Here is a 21,778-nt window from a genome sequence, read left to right on the forward strand (position 1 = left end):
CTATGCAGACATCCTATGATGCTGACACGTCTCCTCAGACACATTTATTATTATTATTATTCACCACTCGTCACGTCACTGAAGAGATAAAGTGATGAAGTGATCATAAAGTGTTATTAATTACAGGTGATTTAATCACTATAATCACTGAAGACTGAACACACCTTTAGAACAGGATCATATTCATCAAACACCAGCTTATTTCACCCATTACAGTGAATAAAACACTCTCTTCTGGGTGGTTGTCATGGCAGCTCAAGTAATCTGATCCATTGATGATGGCTTTTTATCGCGTGTGCACGTCAGTAACCCAAGGTTTACATACTCAGGGTTTATTAACCCACTTCATACCAGCTGTAATGGATCAGATACACAGAGTTTACCATGGAGGGTATGTTGACCTAGAGTTTATGGATAGACTTAACACACCTCTGGTTAACTTTGTATGTTGATATCATGATTCATAGGACAGCTTCTTCTGATGGACAATGTTTTGATAGGTGACACTGGAGATAAATCCAGGATATATTGATTCAGCTGCGTAGTACAGTCCAGAAAGGACAACAACAATAAAACAAACACACACAAAAACAACAGAAAAAAAGAAAACAAAATTTAAAAAATGACAGGAAAATATGTGAAACAAACACCAAGCTTTTATATTTTTTGTATTGATGCTCAGATTGTTTATTTTTCTTTAATGTTTAATGTGATAAAGTTCTGTGTAATTGTGTCGTTGTCGATGTAATCATTTCACTTATTTATTTATTTTTTGCTGTTTTTTTGTATGTTTTTGAATCATTTTGTGAGTTTACTTTTGGGGCCGCACAAATGAACCCTGTGGCCCCATGTGGCCCCTGAGCCACAGTTGCTCATTTCTATCCTTATTTGTCTTTTATTAATGCTGCAAAAAATCCAAAAGTACATTTAATATTCCCTCTAAATAAAAGTATAAAATAATAAATAAAAAGATACGTACCAACATGTTGAATTAGAGCAGGTGGAGGACGTGTTTATGGAACGTGTTCTAAAGTGTTCTAAACTTGTGGTTCTCCAGGAGCTGGAGCAGGTGGAGGACGTGTGGAGAGGAGAAGCTCAGGACCTCCTCTTTCAGATTTCTCAGCTCCAGGAGGAGAACAAGGTTCTGGTTACCAACATGTCGTCCCAGGACCACCTGAGTGAGGAGGACCTGCAGAGACACGAGGGTGACCTCAGCTTGATTATTCACAGCATAGCCATACATACTGATGAATAGTTAACTTAACTGGCTGTAACAGTAACATAACCATCTTATCATCTGCATTGTTTCACCATGAATTAAATTCAGAGGGTCCAGCTCTGATAGTGGGGTCTCCTAACCCTCTTCCCCTGGTCAGGGGTCTGTAACCTTTACTCTACAAGGAACCATTGAACCTCATCTCACCTGGATTAAAGTCCTCCTGGAGCCATAAAGACCTTCTCTATGAAGACAATACAGTGGATTACATTATATACAGTTATTATTATATAGAATAATGTTTGATTTATATTGATCATGTAAATGGATTAATAATAATTAATTAATAGCTTCTGTAAAAAACAACTTTATTTCAATAGTTTTTTTAAAGCTATAGGGAGCCATTGTATAAGAGTCAAAGGGCCACATTAGGCCCCAGAGCCACAGGTTGCAGACCCCTGCCCTGATAGAACCACATCTGTCCTGGTATCAGCTGCTCCGTATAAAGTAAAGTCATCCAAACACACTCACAGTGATGCGACCAGATAAAATTTTCACTCGCACACACTGAAAATATACTCGCATATGCGACCATTTTGGTCGCAGTCTTGAGCCCTGGTATGGTGTATTTTATTATATAACATAAACAAAACTTAATAAAATACATATATAATAGAATAACACTTATAAAAGACACGTGTTTAACCCTGGCAGCCCATGAACAAACTATGACATATTTATTACAAAATAAAATAAATAACCCTGTAATAAACTTAAACATGTATTTATTAACAGAGATCCAGTGTATTTAAAGAGTTACTAAACCCCAAACTTTTTTCTGCTGATCCTAGTGGGACTAGGATTATTATTATATATATATATATTAGAGATGTAACGATTAATCGTAAGGCAGTTAAAAATCGATTCATAAGTATCACGGTTGATATCAATTTTCTAAAAATTGAATCGCAGTACTTTTTTTATCCACAAGTGTTGGCGGCGGGCGGAGTCTGCTAATACTTTCTTTCTGGCCGCCTTCTACTCTTAAATATGTTAATAAATGATTCATTACCCCTTTTGCACCAAAAGAATATCTGTAATATTACTTGAATATCTGTAAAAGTCACGTTTTTCTATTAGCTCTGTCTGCTAGCATAGCATCTCTTCTTCACTGCTAGATTATCTGCATGCCAACCGACCACTGGGTTACCAGCGCCCTCTGCTGGTCCAAACAAATATGACGTAAATCATTGCAATCACGGTTTTTTTTAAAGTCCAATTGTTAAGACACAAAATACGTTTTCTGTTGCACTTTTAAAAGAAAAAGAACTATTATGCAGTTTTTCATTGTTTATTATTGAACCAGAATTTAAATTAATAGGCTTCATTTTCATTTGTATTATTCCTTTATTTATTTCATTCAAGATTTATTTTTAGTTAAATTGCATTGTTTTGAATAGTTTATCAAGGGATTCTTTTGACAATGAAAAATAAAAGGAAAATAATACAATATTTTCTAGTTTTTTCCCCAAAAAAAAATTTGTCTACAGTCCCATTTTGTAAAATAAATCGTGAGAGAATCGTATCGTGAGTTGAGTTACATCCCTAATATATATATATATATATATATATATATATATATATACTGTATATCTAGTCCCACTCTTCACATTTTAGTAAAAGTATTTTATTTTAGCATATTTAGTTGTAAAACTAGTCGAGTGCCCATCAGAAGTATGTAGTCATATAGTGGGAGGAGCTTAAGTAGAGTTGTCAATTATGGCCAAATGAGTGTTGTAATGTGATTGACCTGGTTTAATTCTATGGGACATGAACATGACAAATGTGTTTTTTTACTCATTTTTATATTTTTTTCTTTTGATGTATTTTTCTGTCGTATGTTTTTTGGAGTCTTGTGTATTTTCGTATTTTTTTTGGTGTAGTTTTGTGCATTTCTGTTGTCGTGTTGTGTATTTTTTGTATAAATATTTTGTTTTGTGTATTTTTAGTCATTTTCATATTTTTGTTGTTGTTTGGTGTATTTTTCTGTAATGTATGTTTTTTGAAGTCATGTTGTGTGTTTTTGGAGCCTTTTGTATATTTTTGTGTATTTCTGTTGTCATTTTGTATGTTTTTGTAAAAATATTGTTTTGTTTTTTTTGTTTTATTTTACTCAGTATATTTTATTATAAATAAAACAAACTACGACACAGTGATGTCATGAACCCGTAACCGGAAGTAGAGCGCTCAATATCGCACTCATAACCGAAGGAGCCGTAATCTTAAAAATTAATGTTTTGAACGTTTTGCTCCACCAAATTACTCCAAAATAACGGATTCACACACTTGGGGTATTACACACACACACACACACACACACACACACACACACACACACACACACACACACACACACACCTTTTTTGCTTTTATAGATCGATGACAGAGTGACTGCCCTGTAAGGGTTGAACGCTGCAATTACAATAATGTTCATATTGGCTGAAATAGATTTTTCAGATTCACCCTGCATCATCAATTTCACTGTTGGCCCCGCCCCTCCGATAAAAGCTGAGAGGAGGGTTTCCTCCAATCACTGCCCTCAGTGAGGATTGATTGACAGTTCTGTGTGAAACGGCCACTGTAGCAGTTATGTTTGTGACTCTGAGCTTCTATAAAGATCTTATTCTGGTCTAATCAAAGGGTTCATTGCACGTGCACGAGTGGGCGTGTCTTACTGCTTCAGCAGTAACGCCCATAATCAAGGCATTTTTTGAATTTCTCCCCTAGTGGCAGCTCAGCAGAATGCAGGGGTTTAGTTATTCTTTAAATAAGATGAAGCCACATTTCCAACTACTGTAAACATCTGTAAATCCAGGTGATGAACATGTTATTTTAGTTTCTCTGAACTAGTGAAGTATGTGTGAACAAAGGCACTGGGAGGGATAATAATAATAATAATAATATCACTGGTAATGTGGAGTCATGTTGGAAGTGTTAACTTTAAATAAAAGATAAAACTATGTTTACATATGTTTTCTCTTCCTTGTCATTAGAATGAACAATAAAGATCAATGTTTCCACATCACTGACTAACATGCTAACCATGCTAACTATGCTAAAAGATATTAACATTGTTGTCAGTGCGTTTTGATTGAGTTTTTAAGGGCTAGGGTTAACACTAACCCTAGCCCATAGTGAGACAGACAATGGGCGGAGCCTATTCACCAAACCGTAAAAACCGCCATTGCTCCATATGAAGCACAGTGTGGGATTAGGAAAAAAAACCTTGGCACATACAGAAGCGCCAAAAAAGACAATTACAACATAAATTTGAGGACATAGCACGTGTGATCAGAGGGAAGGGAACTTGTGGAGGGGAAGATTTGCAGCCGGCTGCTGGGGGGCGCGCATGTGCGTACGGCGCCTTTCCTGCAGCCACTGTGTGTCGGAGGGAAAGGGGATGGGCTCCAAAGAAGGTGTTGAAACATGATCCGTTCACTTCATTCTGTACTGTTCAGCCCAGGCGCAGATGATGTGAAATGACCTTGGGTAGATCAGAAACAAGGTTCCAGGTGGTGGTGGTAAGGAAGAGGAGGAGGAGGGGACAACATCCTGGTGAATAGATAACCCAGCCTTGAACAGTTGGCTGTGGGAGCCGAATGAAGACAGTTTGTTTCTCAGCATTAAATCCAATATGGTGGCCTATCCTGAGTGCTGGGCTAACAACTTTTCCAAGTTAGATTCCAACTCGCGCAGACGATCCAAAGTAGCATTCTGCTTGCTTTTGAGTTCGTTTATCGTATGAGTCTCAGTGTTAAGAGCCCTGCCCCCATCCATCGGTCATGACTGACAGCCTTCCCAAAACAGCTGCCGACGTAATACGGACTTTGCGATAGGTCACAAAACTGCCAGCTCCAATCAGCAGCATTCCTGTTATCATAATTTCAATCATATAGACGTCTTCCATATGCTCTACGGAAAGAATAGACAGACGCATGATCTCTGCCCATTCTCTTTGTTGAAAAGACCAGCTGATCAATTCCATAATTTTGGTTTTGGATAGAGATGTAGAGAGAGGCTCTTATTATTCTCTGACAATAAGACGACAAAACAAGCAGCAGCAGATGAGGGAGGGAGGGAAGCTGAAGGAAGTGGTTGATAAAGAATTAGATATTGTAATAATAGTAATAGTTTTAATAATAATAATAATAATAAGGTGTTATTGTGCAGGTATGACACAGAGGGAGAGGGAGGTGATGAAGAAGCTGAAGGAAGTGGTGGATAAACAACGAGACGAGATCAGAGCTAAAGATCGAGAGCTGACGTTAAAAAACGACGACGTTGAAGCGGTAAAAATCACACCTTTTATTTTTATTTTTTATTAAGGTTGGACTTTTAAAACCAACCCAGGCTTGCAGTGGATGTTTCACACATAAGTGTGGGGCACGCCCCCTGGTGTGGAATGGAGGTGTGACAGGACAAACGGTACATTTTAATGTCAATCTTCATAAAAACCTTTGTTCATTGATAATAAAGATCATTAAAACTAAAAACACAAAGAAAAAAAGTAAGTTATTATTATTATTATAATTATGAATTTAAGGAGCATTAAATTATTAGACTGCTTTAGGAATAAAATAATGATTTACATCAGCATGTTCGTCACATAAAGAGGAACAAACACACTTTTAATACCTGATTTAAAATGTATTTCCTTTTTTGTTTTCTTTTTGTCACAGATTGTAAACAATGTCTGCTTATTTCCAGTGTTTTTACATTTATTTTTTTTGCAGGTGATTAGTTTAGTCTAGTTTGTGATTTTTGATTTATTATGAAATATGATGAACATAAATAAAGTCGATAAAACCTGAGAATGTTATGGAGAACAGTCACTTGTTCTCTGTTAGTTGAAAGTGTTATTGTTATTATTATTATTTAGGTGCAGTGGGAGCAGGTGAAAGTTCACCTTTGTTCAAAGTGGGAAACACAATAAAGTTTGCAAAACACTGGATTAAATCAACTGATCAATAATGTGTGTGTGCAGCTCCAGCAGCAGCAGAGCCGTGTGATGAAGATCAACCAGGATCTTCGTCACAGGGCGTCGGTTCTGGAGGCTCAGGGAAAAACTCTGATTCAGCATAAAGTTGAACTGGAGGCTGGAGCTCAGGCCACGGCACAGGAAGTCAGCGCTCTGAGACAGGAAGTGACACGGCTCAGGGAGCGACTGCAGGGCCCAGAAGAAACCCTGCCTCCTCTTCCTCCTTCACCTGCAGAGGTGTGTGTCTTTATATTTATAATTACACTAGTTTACATTAAAACAGGAGGCGGGGCCACAGACATGTGACTGTATCTGATCTGAGGGTCACATGACCAACATTCATGTCATCATTAGAATAACAACCAATCAGATCTTTTTTTCTGTCATGTTTTGTGTGTTTTTGTTTAGTGTGTTTACTTTGGGGGGGCAGTGAGGGCCACTGAAGGAGGGTGGAGGTTCAGGGTTTAGGGCAGAGAAAAAGAAAAGGATTGCCAGCCGCTGGGGGGGGCGCGTGTGCAGCCTTTTGTGGGCGCGTCACGCTTTGCTTCATTCTGATTCAGTCTGAAGACGTGTGACGACCTTGAGTAGATCTGGTTCAGAAAACAAAATTCCAGGTGGCGGTGGGAGAGGGAAGGAGGAGGGGGGGGTGGATGGATGAGACAGCTGGCTGTGGGGAGCCATTGATGATAAGCGATTTGTTTTCAAGCTAGCACAATTTCAGTAGCATGTTTATATAAAGTATGTGTAACATATGTTCATATAAAATATGTGTAACGTATGTTTATATAAAATGTGTAACGAGTGTTTATATAAAATGTGTAACGCGTGTTTACATAAAGTATGTGTAATGTGTGTTTATATAAAATGTGTAACGTGTGTTTACATAAAGTATGTGTAACGCGTGTTTACATAAAGTATGTGTAACGCGTGTTTACATAAAGTATGTGTAACGCGTGTTTACATAAAGTATGTGTAAGACGTTTTTACATACATTATGTGTAAGACGTTTTTACATACATTGTGTGTAACCCGCGTTTACATAAAGTATGTGTAACGCGTATTTACATAAAGTATGTGTAACGCGTATTTACATAAAGTATGTGTAACGCGTGTTTACATAAACTGTGTGTAATGCGTGTTTACATACATTGTGTGTAAGGCGTGTTTACATACATTATGTGTAAGGCGTGTTTACATAAAGTATGTGTAACGCGTGTTTACATAAAGTATGTGTAACGTGTGTTTACATAAACTATGTGTAAAGCATGTTTACATAATTTATGTGTAACGGGTGTTAACAAAGTATGTGTAACGGGTGTTTAAATAAACTGTGTAACGCGTGTTTACATACAGTATGTGTAACGGGTGTTAACAAAGTATGTGTAGCGCGTGTTTACATACAGTATGTGTAATGGGTGTTTACATAAACTGTAACGCGTGTTTACATAAAGTATGTGTAACGCGTGTTTACATAAAGTATGTGTAACGCGTGTTTACATAAAGTATGTGTAACGCATGTTTACATAAAGTATGTGTAACGCGTGTTTACATACAGTATGTGTAAGACGTTTTTACATACAGTGTGTGTAAGACGTTTTTACATACATTATGTTTAACCCGCGTTTACATAAAGTATGTGTAACGCGCGTTTACATAAAGTATGTGTAACGCGCGTTTACATAAAGTATGTGTAACGCGCGTTTACATAAAGTATGTGTAACGGGTGTTAACAAAGTATGTGTAACGGGTGTTTAAATAAACTGTGTAACGCGTGTTTACATACAGTATGTGTAACGGGTGTTAACAAAGTATGTGTAACGTGTGTTTACATAAACTGTGTGTAAGGCGTGTTTACATACATTGTGTGTAAGGCGTGTTTACATACATTATGTGTAAGGCGTGTTTACATAAAGTATGTGTAACGCGTGTTTACATAAACTATGTGTAACGCGTGTTTACATAATCTATGTGTAACGCGTGTTTACATAATTTATGTGTAAGGTGTGTTTACATAAAGTATGTGTAACGCGTGTTTAAATAAACTGTGTAACGCGTGTTTACATACAGTATGTGTAACGGGTGTTAACAAAGTATGTGTAACGGGTGTTTACATACAGTATGTGTAACGCGTGTTTACATACAGTATGTGTAATGGGTGTTTACATAAACTATGTGTAACGCGTGTTTACATAAAGTATGTGTAACGCGTATTTACATAAAGTATGTGTAATGTGTGTTTATATAAAATGTGTAACGTGTGTTTACATAAAGTATGTGTAACGTGTGTTTACATAAAGTATGTGTAACGCGTGTTTACATAAAGTATGTGTAACGCGTGTTTACATAAAGTATGTGTAACGCGTGTGTACATAAAGTATGTGTAATGCGTGTTTACATAAAGTATGTGTAACGCGTGTTTACATAAAGTATGTGTAACGCGTATTTACATAAAGTATGGGTAACGCGTGTTTATATAAAATGTGTAACGCGTGTTTACATAAAGTATGTGTAACGCGTGTTTACATAAAGTATGTGTAATGCGTGTTTACATAAAGTATGTGTAACGCGTGTTTACATAAAGTATGTGTAACGCTTGTTTACATAAAGTATGTGTAACGCGTGTTTATATAAAATGTGTAAGAAGTTTTTACATACATTATGTGTAACGCGCGTTTGCATAAAGTATGTGTAACGCGCGTTTGCATAAACTATGTGTAACGTGCGTTTACATAAACTGTGTAACGCGTGTTTACATACAGTATGTGTAACGCGTGTTTACATACAGTATGTGTAACGCGTGTTTACATAAAGTATGTGTAACGCGTGTTTACATAAACTGTGTAACGCGTGTTTACATAAACTGTGTAACGCGTGTTTACATAAACTGTGTAACGCGTGTTTACATACAGTATGTGTAACGCGTGTTTACATACAGTATGTGTAACGCGTGTTTACATACAGTATGTGTAACGCGTGTTTACATACAGTATGTGTAACGCGTGTTTACATACAGTATGTGTAACGCGTGTTTACATAAAGTATGTGTAACGCGTGTTTACATACAGTGTGTGTAACGCGTGTTTACATACAGTGTGTGTAACGCGTGTTTACATACAGTGTGTGTAAGACGTTTTTACATACATTGTGTGTAACGCGTGTTTACATACAGTATGTGTAACGCGTGTTTACATACAGTATGTGTAACGCGTGTTTACATAAAGTATGTGTAACGCGTGTTTACATAAAGTATGTGTAACGCGTGTTTACATACAGTGTGTGTAACGCGTGTTTACATACAGTGTGTGTAAGACGTTTTTACATACATTGTGTGTAACGCGTGTTTACATACAGTATGTGTAACGCGTGTTTACATACAGTATGTGTAACGCGTGTTTACATACAGTATGTGTAACGCGTGTTTACATACAGTATGTGTAACGCGTGTTTACATACAGTATAAATTATCACGTGTAGTCCCAACCACCAGGAGACGATGACGACATGTCTGGTGTGTTTCTATTTTTTACTCTGACCTCCTCCTGTCCTTTTGTTCTGAGGTCATTCTAAGCTCCGCCCACTGTGACCCACAGGAGGTGCTGTGTGAGGAGGAGCCAAGGGACCCTAAGGACCCCCACAGGGCCCGTTTCACCCTCCAGGAGCTCAGAGACGTTCTCCATGAGAGGAACGAGCTGAAGGCCAAAGTGTTTCTGCTGCAGGAGGAGCTCTCCTACTACAGAAGGTTATACACAATACACATGGACAACAGGCGGTGCGGGGGCCACCCGTGGCCCTCGGTCTAATGTTGTGTAGCCCCCAATATGAACGCATAAAATACATAAAACAACTAAAATAAACAATATACTGCACAAAAATACAAGAGACTACAAATATACACAGACTTAAATATACACACAAAACAATTACAAAAAGACAAAATGATATAAAAAGAAATAAAACAATGAAAGCACACAAAATAACAAAAAAAATACAAAATGACAACAAAAATATAGCCGCAAGCAGCGATTAACGGCCCTCGCCTTTGCTGCGCTGCCTTCACCAAATTGCACCGCCTTCGGCAATCTGCCCCACCTTTTCCGTGCCACCTTCGTTGTGCGGCCTTTGATGCGCTGCCTCAAGTTCATACAAATACATAATATAACAGTGAATTTTATACTATCAATGCATTATTATTGATTTGTTTAGACAGAAATGTACTATTGAGATATAAACTTAGTCATTAAGAATATAGCTATCATATTTTGTTAAAGAAGAAGATGACATTTGCCTTTAGACAATCATTATTTTTTAATTGCGTTACAATACGGCCCAAACCCAATAAACTGAAGCCCTTTACAAACAGCGTACATGGAGCGGACACGGATAGGATCCGGCTACACCAGTTTTCTGTACAAACATGCACCTGAGTTCAGGAGCAAGTACGCATTATTTGCGTACAAACAGGTCAGCAATAGCTCCAGGTGGTTTCCGAAGAGGCGTGTGTGTGGCGGGGATTGCTGGGGAGGTCGATGACGCAGAAAGACCAAAATCCTCCAGCTCCGGTAGTCCTGACCAAGCCTAGCATCAACATCAGGAGATGGGTCCTGACACTGCTCCTGACAGAGGCTCTAGTGGCATTGAAGGATGGGTCCATTGTAGAGGACAAATATCCTTACGGGGACAATAAAGTACACCTTACACCTCCAATGTTTCATACAATCCCTGAGGATGACTCCTAGGAGTCAAAATGCGTTGGCGTAATCAAAAGTCTTAACTTTCAAACAGAGTGCCTCATTTTCAACTCAGTGCTATGCCCTAAAAGGACCTCGAAGAGCACCTGTTCGAAAACATACTATCTGTGATCCGGCCAGTGATCAGTACTTGGACAGGCGCTCAGGCTGCAACCAAGTTCAGCTGAAGATTAGCAGGGTGCTTCTGCGCAATGGTGAGCACTCTTTAGAGACCCATACGGTGCTTGACGACAGATCAGAGTGGACCATTCTCCTCCATGCAGCATCTGAGAGCCTCAAACTCAGTGGTAAGCCAGAAGAACTCACTCTTGGAGTCGTTAGGCAAGATGTGAGAGTTCTGCATGGTGCTGCAGTGTCATTCACTATCTCCCCAGCCGACCAGCCCCAGAAGACCTTTAACATAGAGGGGTCATTCACTGCAGAGCCACTGTGCCTAGCTGAACACACATACTCCGTGAAGGCCCTCCAGAGAAAATACAGGCACCTGAGAGGTCTCCCAACAGCCATGAACCGAGTGTGCCCCCTGCTGTTAATAGGCTCAGACTATCTACACCTCATCACTCCAGTGGCTCCTGTGCGCCTGGGACGGCCTGGGGGGCCTGCAGCTGTAAGAACAAAATTAGGCTGGAAACTTCAAGGTCCAATTAAGAATGGTTAACAGCGGCCCACCGCTCAGCAGTGCCTACACATCTCCACCTTGTCACCCTCAGCGGAAATCCAACAGAATTGTAGAAGCTGTGGCAATTAGACATTCTCCCCTATTGTAGTGAGAAGCTAGTTCCAAACAAGACCAGGAGGCAATACAGCTGTTGGAGACAAAAACCACCCGGGTGGACGTCCAGGGAGTTCAGCTCTATGCCACTCCACTCTTCAGAGTAAAGAACATGCTGCAGCTCCATGCACCTAAAGAGGCTGTGCTAGCCATTCTCTGCAGCACAGAAAAGAGATTATTACGTTACACGGAGAAAACTGATGCCTACTGTGCTGATATTGACAAACTGGAAAATGCAGGCTTTGTGTTAAATGTCCCAGAAGAAGAGCTGTACTGTGCAAAGGAGGCATGGTTCATCCCGCACCACATGGTGAGCCACATTGGGAAGAACAGAATAGTTTTCAATTGCTCCTTCTGCCTAGTCCTACCCTCACATCCAGCCTGCTGGGGGTGTTGTTGCACTCCAGGGAGCATCCTATTGCTGTAAGCAGTGATCTAAAAGGCATGCTCCATCAGGTCAGGCCAAAACTCTGCTCTGCTTCCAATGGCGAGACCTGAAGACAGAAAAACCACCCAGCAGCTACGTGTGGCAGGTCCTACCTTTTGGCACAACCTGCAACCCCTGTTGTGTTACATTAGCCCTGCTGGAACATGTGTTCGACCACAGCCAGCCAGGTGAGGATGTTTTTGTTACCATTGAGAAGTCATTCTATGTAGATAATTCTCTACAGAGCCTCCCCACTGTTGACGAAGCCAAACATCTTGTGGACAAACTAAAAATGCTGTTAGTTGCAGGTGGTTTTGACTTGAAACAATGGGCCAGTAATGCTCCAGAGACCATCAAACACCTGCCCTTAGAGGCCCGGTCTGATAGTGGCTCCAGGAGTCAAGCACCGATCCGCAAGAGCTCGCCCTGGGTCTGCGATGGCTCTGCAACTCTGACACTTTTAGATTCAAATACAAGCTGCTGGACGGCCCCACCACCACCATGCGCAACATTTACAGAGTTTTGGCAAGTCTGTACGATCCCTTGAGGTTCATTGTCCCCTTTACAACGCGGGCCAAAGTCAAGAGTGGGACAACCCATCCTGCCTGATGAGGTGCTACAGCCCTGGTTGGAGTGGGAAGCAGTTACATTATTTGTCTCAGGTTACATTGCCACGCTGTTATGTCAGGTCTGCTATATACTGCCAACTGTCAGAGGTACATTCATGTATTTGCTGATGCAACAGAGAAAGCTTACGGTTCAGTGGCCTACATGCGCATAGAGGACTCTAAAGGTCAGGTGGCGGTGTCCTTCGTCACAGCTCAATCCAGAGTGGCCCCGAAAAAGCAACAGTCCATACCCAGGCTGGAGCTCTGTGCAGCGCTGACAGCCGCCCAACTGGCTTCCCTCCTACAAGCGCCGACTGTGAGTATAAACAGTACTACCCTCTGGACAGACTCCACCACTGTCCTTACCTGGTTGCAGTTAGACTCCTGTCGATTTAGGGTGTTTGTAAGAACCAGGGTAGCCGAGATCCAGGAGCTGACTGACCTTCAAACCTGGAGATATGCGACGTCACCCCAAAACCCTGCTGATGACATCATTCGGGGTAAAACATTGCAGGAACTGTCTGACAACGGCAGGTGGAGACACAGTCTGGCTTTCCTGCAGAAAACTCTCCTGTCTCACTATTACCACTGCCAGGACCACTTTACAGCGACAGGCTGACCACTGCTCCTCCTTTGCTGAACTGATAGAAGCTGTAGCCCAATCCTGTCACGGGGCGGCTGGTCAGAGCACACTCTATGCTGCAGACTATCAAGAAGCAGAAGGAGAAATCCTGCAGCAGTCCCAGCGAGACAGCTTTCCGGAGGAGTGTATCCTGCTGAGTGCTAACAAATCAGTTCCCACCACCAGTTGACTACTAACCCTGGCCCCTGAGTATGATCACACTTCAGGGCTCATTAGAGTTGGAGGAAGGCTCCGCCACAGTGTTCAGCTGGACCCTGAAGCCATTCACTCTGTAGTGCTGGACCCCCGCCGTAAAGTTACCCAGCTCATTATTCATGACACCAAGGCTTTATGTCACCCTGGCTCAGAGCGCCTTTTTTTTTCAGAGTTAAGGTGGAAATATTGGATCCTACGGGGGCGAGAAACGGTCAAGAAACATCAGCATTCCAGTCCAGAGTGTCAGAGATGGAGGGCCACACCAACTGTGCCTAAGATGGCGGACCTGCCTGAGGCAAGGCTGAGACTACTCAAGCCTCCCTTCTTCTCTACAGGTATCAGTTGATTCATTTCAACAAGATGGCGAACAAGATGGCGCCAGCATGTACCAGCTGCCGTCTGCCCGCTCTGCTTGAACTTTTCTTTGTAGCCGCACTGATCGGTTTTCTGTGCAAAAACATCACTGCGCTGATAGTTTACGACCGTCAGGAACTTATTCTTCTTAATCATTCACATGATGTATGTCTGGGCTTCATCTCTAAGGATCAAACATCCAGACTTCCTCCTCACTTGGCGTCAGTACCTGACTTCCTGCTGTGCTCACCTGTCCTCTGGAGGAAGCGTGCTAAAAAATGGGGTAAACGTGGTGGAGTCCTGTTGAGGATAAAGGCGTTCTGGAGGTCAAACCCTGGGACTGATCCTTGATGCCAGTTAACATATAGATTACGATGGATTCAGCCCGTGGCTCCAGTGCGTCTGGTCTCCGGCTTGCGTCACCTGCCGCTCGAAGCGCCGCTCCGCAAATGCCGTCACCGGCATCGGGGTGTGGATCACGGGTGGCTTCGTCCGCTGCGTCGCAGCTCTACACAGGCCGACGAGGAAGTGACTCTACGCCTCGGCTTGCAGAATGCTAGATCGATAGCCAACAAATCGCACCTCCTGAAGGACCTTTTTATGTCCCAAGGATTGGATCTGATGTTACGGAGACATGGCAACGGGAAGATGACTACGTTCATCTTAATGAGCTGTGCCCTACGGACTGCTCCGTGTTTGGAACTCTACAGCTTACACGACGTGGAGGAGGATTAGCGCTCGTATACAGAGACGCTTTCAGCTGCAGACTGTTGGACATAAACACGTTCAACTCCTTCGAGCTCCAGATGTGTAAGGTTGGAAATGAACACTCTTTTTACTGTGTTTTAATCTACCGACCTCCTGGTCCTGCTCGTTAATTCCTAGATGAATTCTCTGAGTTTATGTCATCTATTGTTAAACTGTGTATTAATCCTTGGTGATTTTAATCTACATATTGATAATTCCTCCTGTCCTATGGCAGATGAGCTGATGTCTCTAATGGACTCTTTTCACTTTGTACAACATGTGTCAGGTCCAACACACACTAAAGGTCATACTTTAGATTTGGTCTTTTCTTTTGGTTTAATGATTGACCATCTAGGTATTGAAGACTTACAAATAAGCGACCATTGCTGTATCATATTTAATCTGTCAATCACACTGGACAGACTACTTCTAATGTGAAAAAGCGGAGACGCATTCTTAATGGAGCAGCAATCAGTGGATTTTCTGCCTCTTTTGATTCAACTACATTTACTAGTTGTGATGATGTTGACACTTTTATGACAAACTTCAATAGCCATTGTCTGTCTGTTTTGGACACAGTAGCAACAGCTAAAAATACTCCAGGCTCTAATAAGAAACCTTGTCCGTGGATGAATGAAGCTATTTTTAGCTTTAGGAGAAGCTGCCGAAAAGTGGAACGGTTGTAGAAAACCACTAAACTAGAGGTGCACAGACTCTATTTAAAAGAAAAGATAATGGAGATAAATGAATTAATAAAGCATGCCCGCTCTGCTTATTTTACTAATCTTGTTTTGCAAAATAAGAGAAACCCCAAGGTTTTGTTCAATACTATTGAAAATCTTGTTGCACCCTCACCGTCCCATGTGCCTGTACACACACAGGAGGACTGTAACTATTTTTAAAATTTCTTTGTAAATAAAGTACAAGATATCAGGGCTAGCATCACTCCTCCCTTGGTTAGCTTGTGCAGTGCATCAGCCCCTGTGAGCTCATGGTCCTCCTTCACTCCCGTCAGCCTACAGGATGTTCAGGTTTTAGTAGAAAGATCAAACCCTCATCGAGCTCTGTAGACATTGTTCCTACTTCTCTGTTTTTAAATGTTTTTGATGTTGTTGGTCCTTGGGTGGTAAAATTGATAAACCTCTCACTTTTATCTGGCTCTGTCTCCAGCTTTTTTAAACATGTGATAATAAACCCCATTCTTAAAAAACCCAATCTTGATCCGGGGGAGCCTATAAACTACTGACCCATATCTAAACTTCTCTTCATGTCTAAAATCATGGAGAAAGTGGTTGCTAAGCAGCTAACCTCATACATGGAACAACATGATATTTATGATAAATATTAATCTGGTTTTAGATCAATCCACTGAAACTGATCTTCTGAAAGTTTCTAGTGACGTGATGATGTCACTGACTCTGGTCGTTACACAGTTTTAGTTTGACTTGATCTGATGCTGCCTTTGATACAGTAGATCATAGTATACTGGTTGATCCACTTACATCTGAGATGGTTTTCTGATACTGTTCTCCAATGGTTTACCTCTTATATAAATAGAAGAACCTTTAATGTTACTATTAATGATGTAATGTCTAATATGTCCAACCTGTCATGTGGAGTAGCCCAGGGCTCTGTTCTGGTTCCTGCTTAGTTTTTATTGTATCTGATGCCTCTTGGTCGGTTGATCCATGGTTTTAAAAATATATCTTATCATTTTTATGCTGATGATATCCAGTTGTACTGTTCCTTTAATGACTCAGCGTTTCACTTTTTATCAGAGATCTTAGACTGTATATCCTGTATCAAAAACTGGCTGTCATCAAATGATCTCCAGATAAATTCTAATAAAACATAAACTTTGATCCTGATAAAAACATCCTCTAATTAAAAACTCTCTTGGTGATCTGGGCTCATCTGTTAAAACCAGCCTCAGAAACCTTGGGGTTGTTATTGATCAGTCCATGTCTTTGGAGGGACATTGTCATCAATTGACTAAAAACTGTTGTTACCACCTGAGAAATATCTCTACAGTGAGACATCTTTTATCAAGATCAGATCTGGAACTGGTCATACACACATTTATATCATCTCGTATTGACTACTGTAATTCTGTTTTTACATGTTTTAATAAGTCGACCCTAAACAGACTCCAGATCGTACAGTGAAATGCTCTAGTAGAAATGCATTGAAATATGTAAGCAAAAATAGCAATTTTTCTATTCCTCAGTGTTTTTTGGCATGGTCATTATGTTTTTTACTTGTCTTGTCATGGTCTACTTCTGTGTAAATTTTTATGATTCTACGATTAATTATTTTCTTTGGCAATTCCTATCTCGTAATGCATTTTTAGCATACTTGGGGGCGCTGGCGTGTCAAATTTTTTGCATTTTTAAAATCAGGTCTCGTAGTGTAGCCACTATGAGACTAAGAGGCCTTTCGCTCGGGCCTAATAAACCAAACAACTCCAAACGCACACACACACGCACACAGCTTTTCATTGGTCATTATTGTAACTAATACAGTGCCCGTCAGGAGTATGTATTCATATTGTGGGAGGAGCTTAAGTAGAGTTCTCAGTTATGGCCAAATGAGTGTGTGTTTGAAGGTTAGATTTACAGAGAGGTGTACATACTATGTACTCTGTAGTGTTATTAAGGGTTTATTTGTGGGTGCAAAGTAAAATAGTGTGTGTGATTTATTTGGTTTATTTCTATGAGACATGATTTTTTTTAACTCATTTTTATATTTTTTTTGTTTGGTGTAGTTTTCTGTAATGTATGTTTTTTGGAGTCAATAATGTGTATTTTTTGTATAATTCTAGTTTTTTATTGCCATTGTAGTGTGATTCTGGAGTCATTTTGTGTATTTTTGTATCTTTTTTGGTGTAGTTTTGCGCATTTCTGTTGGCATTTTGTGTGTTTTGTGTATAAATATTTAGTTTTGTGTGTTTTTGGAGCCTTTTTATATATTTTTTGTATTTCTGTTGTTTTGTGTACTTTTAGTATAAATATTGTTTTTACTCATTTAGTATATTTTTTATTATAAATACTGTGTGTGTCTATCTCCATCTCCTCCGTGCGTTGTCTCACACCAAAGTTGCAACTCTCTGTCTAAACGGCTCTGTGTGCGTTCAGCATGTACATCCTGGTGTAGTGCACGCACACGCATGAGCCTTGTGTGTGTGTTTACATTGTAGCTGCTAGCATCTTTCATAACACAGAATAATATAAGAAGAAACACTCACCCTTGCGTAGAACAAACAATAATCATAGTAGAGCCGTGTTGTGGACCCATCCGCTTACTAAAACAGAATGTTTGTGATGAGGTCGGCTAACGACCGTCAGCACAGGCACCGCCCACACTCATGGAGACGAAGCAGGAAGTGAAGTCCATGACCCGCGATTTAAAGGAAGTTTGGAATCACAGGAATAATATTAAATAACCTTTAAATATTAACTTAAATTGCTTTTAGCGGTACAAAAACGTTTTTAATATTGATCTTTTTTTTTTTTTTAAACCCAAACAAACTGAGACACAGTGACGTCAAGAACCCGGAACCGGAAATACCGCGTTCTTACCGAGGGAGCCGTAATGATAGAATTAACGTTTTGAACGTTTTGCTTCACCAAATTACTCCAAAATAACTGATTCACACACTTGAGGTGTTTGGAACCCATTGACTAAGTTTCAGGTCGAACTCATACTGTGTCGGGGAGATATTCACTACACACACACACACACACACATTCTGTCATTATAGTATAGATGCTGTCATGGATGGCTGTGAAAACAATGTCTAAACACTTCCTGTATCTTCATCAGATTAGTGAGCTTGCCAGAGAGGTATTATATATACATATATAAATATGATATACAGTATATGTATTATATATATATATATATATATATATATATATATATATATATATATTGTGTGTTCCAGTGATGAAGATGAGGAGGAGGAAGAGGCCACTCCCTGTGGAACACCTGATCTGAGGACTCGTTCCCGTTGGTCAGTTCATCCTGAGTCAGGAATCAAACGCCTGTGAGTCTGAGCTTCTGATGTTTAGTAGTTACACTAGTAGTTACACTCATGGTTACACTAGTAGTTACAGTAATATTTACACTAGTAGTTACACTAGTGGTTACAGTGATAGTTACACTAGTGGTTACACTAGTAGTTACAGTGATAGTTACACTAGTAGTTACAGTAATAGTTACACTAGTAGTTACACTAGTAGTTACAGTAATATTTACACTAGTAGTTACACTAGTGGTTACAGTGATAGTTACACTAGTGGTTACACTAGTAGTTACAGTAATATTTACACTAGTAGTTACACTAGTGGTTACAGTGATAGTTACACTAGTAGTTACAGTAATAGTTACACTAGTAGTTACAGTAATATTTACACTAGTAGTTACACTAGTGGTTACAGTGATAGTTACACTAGTGGTTACACTAGTAGTTACAGTAATATTTACACTAGTAGTTACACTAGTGGTTACAGTGATAGTTACACTAGTGGTTACACTAGTAGTTACAGTAATATTTACACTAGTAGTTACACTAGTGGTTACAGTGATAGTTACACTAGTGGTTACACTAGTGGTTACACTAGTAGTTACAGTAATAGTTACACTAGTGGTTACAGTGATAGTTACACTAGTGGTTACACTAGTAGTTACAGTAATATTTACAATAGTTGTTACACTAGTAGTTACAGTAATAGTTACACTAGTGGTTACACTAATAGTTACACTAGTAGTTACAGTAGTAGTTACACTAGTAGTTACAGTAGTGGTTACAGTAATATTTACACTAGTAGTTACACTAGTGGTTACAGTGATATTTACAATAGTGGTTACACTAGTAGTTACAGTCATGGTTACACTAGTAGTTACACTAGTAGTTACAGTAATATTTACACTAGTAGTTACACTAGTAGTTACAGTAGTAGTTACAGTAATAGTTACAGTAGTAGTTACAGTAATAGTTACACTAGTAGTTACACTAGTAGTTACAGTAATATTTACACTAGTAGTTACAGTAATATTTACACTAGTAGTTACACTAGTGGTTACAGTAATATTTACACTAGTAGTTACACTAGTGGTTACAGTGATATTTAAAATAGTGGTTACACTAGTAGTTACAGTCATGGTTACACTAGTAGTTACACTAGTAGTTACAGTAATATTTACACTAGTAGTTACACTAGTGGTTACAGTGATAGTTACAGTAATATTTACACTAGTAGTTACACTAGTGGTTACAGTGATAGTTACACTAGTGGTTACACTAGTAGTTACAGTCATGGTTACACTAGTAGTTACACTAGTAGTTACAGTAATATTTACACTAGTAGTTACAGTCATGGTTACACTAGTAGTTACACTAGTAATTACAGTAATATTTACACTAGTAGTTACACTAGTGGTTACAGTGATAGTTACACTAGTGGTTACACTAGTAGTTACAGTAATAGTTACACTAGTAGTTACACTAGTGGTTACACTAATAGTTACACTAGTAGTTACAGTAATATTTACACTAGTAGTTACACTAGTAGTTACAGTAATATTTACAATAGTTGTTACACTAGTAGTTACAGTAATAGTTACACTAGTTGTTACACTAATAGTTGCACTAGTAGTTACAGTAGTAGTTACACTAGTAGTTACAGTAGTAGTTACACTAGTGGTTACACTATTAGTTACACTAGTAGTTACAGTAGTAGTTACACTAGTAGTTACAGTAATAGTTACACTAGTGGTTACACTAATAGTTACACTAGTAGTTACAGTAATAGTTACACTAGTAGTTACAGTAATAGTTACACTAGTGGTTACACTAGTAGTTACACTAGTGGTTACAGTAGTAGTTACACTAGTAGTAACAGTAATATTTACACTAGTAGTTACACTAGTGGTTACAGTGATAGTTACACTAGTGGTTACACTGGTAGTTACAGTCATGGTTACACTAGTAGTTACACTAGTAGTTACAGTAGTAGTTACACTAGTAGTTACAGTAATATTTACACTAGTAGTTACAGTAATATTTACACTAGTAGTTACAGTAATATTTACACTAGTAGTTACACTAGTGGTTACAGTGATATTTAAAATAGTGGTTACACTAGTAGTTACAGTCATGGTTACACTAGTAGTTACACTAGTAATTACAGTAATATTTACACTAGTAGTTACAGTAATATTTACACTAGTAATTACAGTAATATTTACACTAGTAGTTACACTAGTGGTTACAGTGATAGTTACACTAGTGGTTACACTAGTAGTTACAGTCATGGTTACACTAGTAGTTACACTAGTAGTTACAGTAATATTTACACTAGTAGTTACAGTCATGGTTACACTAGTAGTTACACTAGTAATTACAGTAATATTTACACTAGTAGTTACACTAGTGGTTACAGTGATAGTTACACTAGTGGTTACACTAGTAGTTACAGTAATAGTTACACTAGTAGTTACACTAGTGGTTACACTAATAGTTACACTAGTAGTTACAGTAATATTTACACTAGTAGTTACACTAGTAGTTACCGTAATATTTACAATAGTTGTTACACTAGTAGTTACAGTAATAGTTACACTAGTTGTTACACTAATAGTTGCACTAGTAGTTACAGTAGTAGTTACACTAGTAGTTACAGTAATAGTTACACTAGTGGTTACACTAGTGGTTACACTATTAGTTACACTAGTAGTTACAGTAATATTTACAATAGTTACACTAGTAGTTACAGTAGTAGTTACACTAGTAGTTACAGTAATAGTTACACTAGTGGTTACACTAATAGTTACACTAGTAGTTACAGTAATAGTTACACTAGTAGTTACAGTAATAGTTACACTAGTGGTTACACTAGTAGTTACAGTAGTAGTTACACTAGTAGTTACAGTAATATATACACTAGTAGTTACACTAGTGGTTACAGTGATAGTTACACTAGTGGTTACACTGGTAGTTACACTGGTAGTTACAGTCATGGTTACACTA

At 39.1% G+C, this 21,778-nt stretch overlaps 1 protein-coding gene across 2 annotated transcripts in view; it reads left to right on the forward strand.

Annotated features, from left to right (window-relative positions):
* The window catches only part of LOC114472812 (RILP-like protein 1), a 51,686-nt gene that overhangs the window by 4,210 nt on the left and 25,698 nt on the right, over positions 1–21,778 (forward strand). Inside the window, exons 2-6 of one of the 2 annotated variants that reach the window (XM_028462068.1) lie at positions 1,058–1,205; positions 5,447–5,565; positions 6,261–6,491; positions 9,845–9,993; positions 18,692–18,793. In XM_028462068.1, coding sequence (XP_028317869.1) covers positions 1,058–1,205; positions 5,447–5,565; positions 6,261–6,491; positions 9,845–9,993; positions 18,692–18,793 — 749 coding nt within the window. The remainder of the gene's footprint in view (positions 1–1,057; positions 1,206–5,446; positions 5,566–6,260; positions 6,492–9,844; positions 9,994–18,691; positions 18,794–21,778) is intronic. The other variant, XM_028462069.1, reaches the window with a different exon arrangement.

Source organism: Gouania willdenowi, chromosome 12, assembly GCF_900634775.1.
Source record: "Gouania willdenowi chromosome 12, fGouWil2.1, whole genome shotgun sequence".
Taxonomy (NCBI): Eukaryota; Metazoa; Chordata; class Actinopteri; order Blenniiformes; family Gobiesocidae; genus Gouania; species Gouania willdenowi.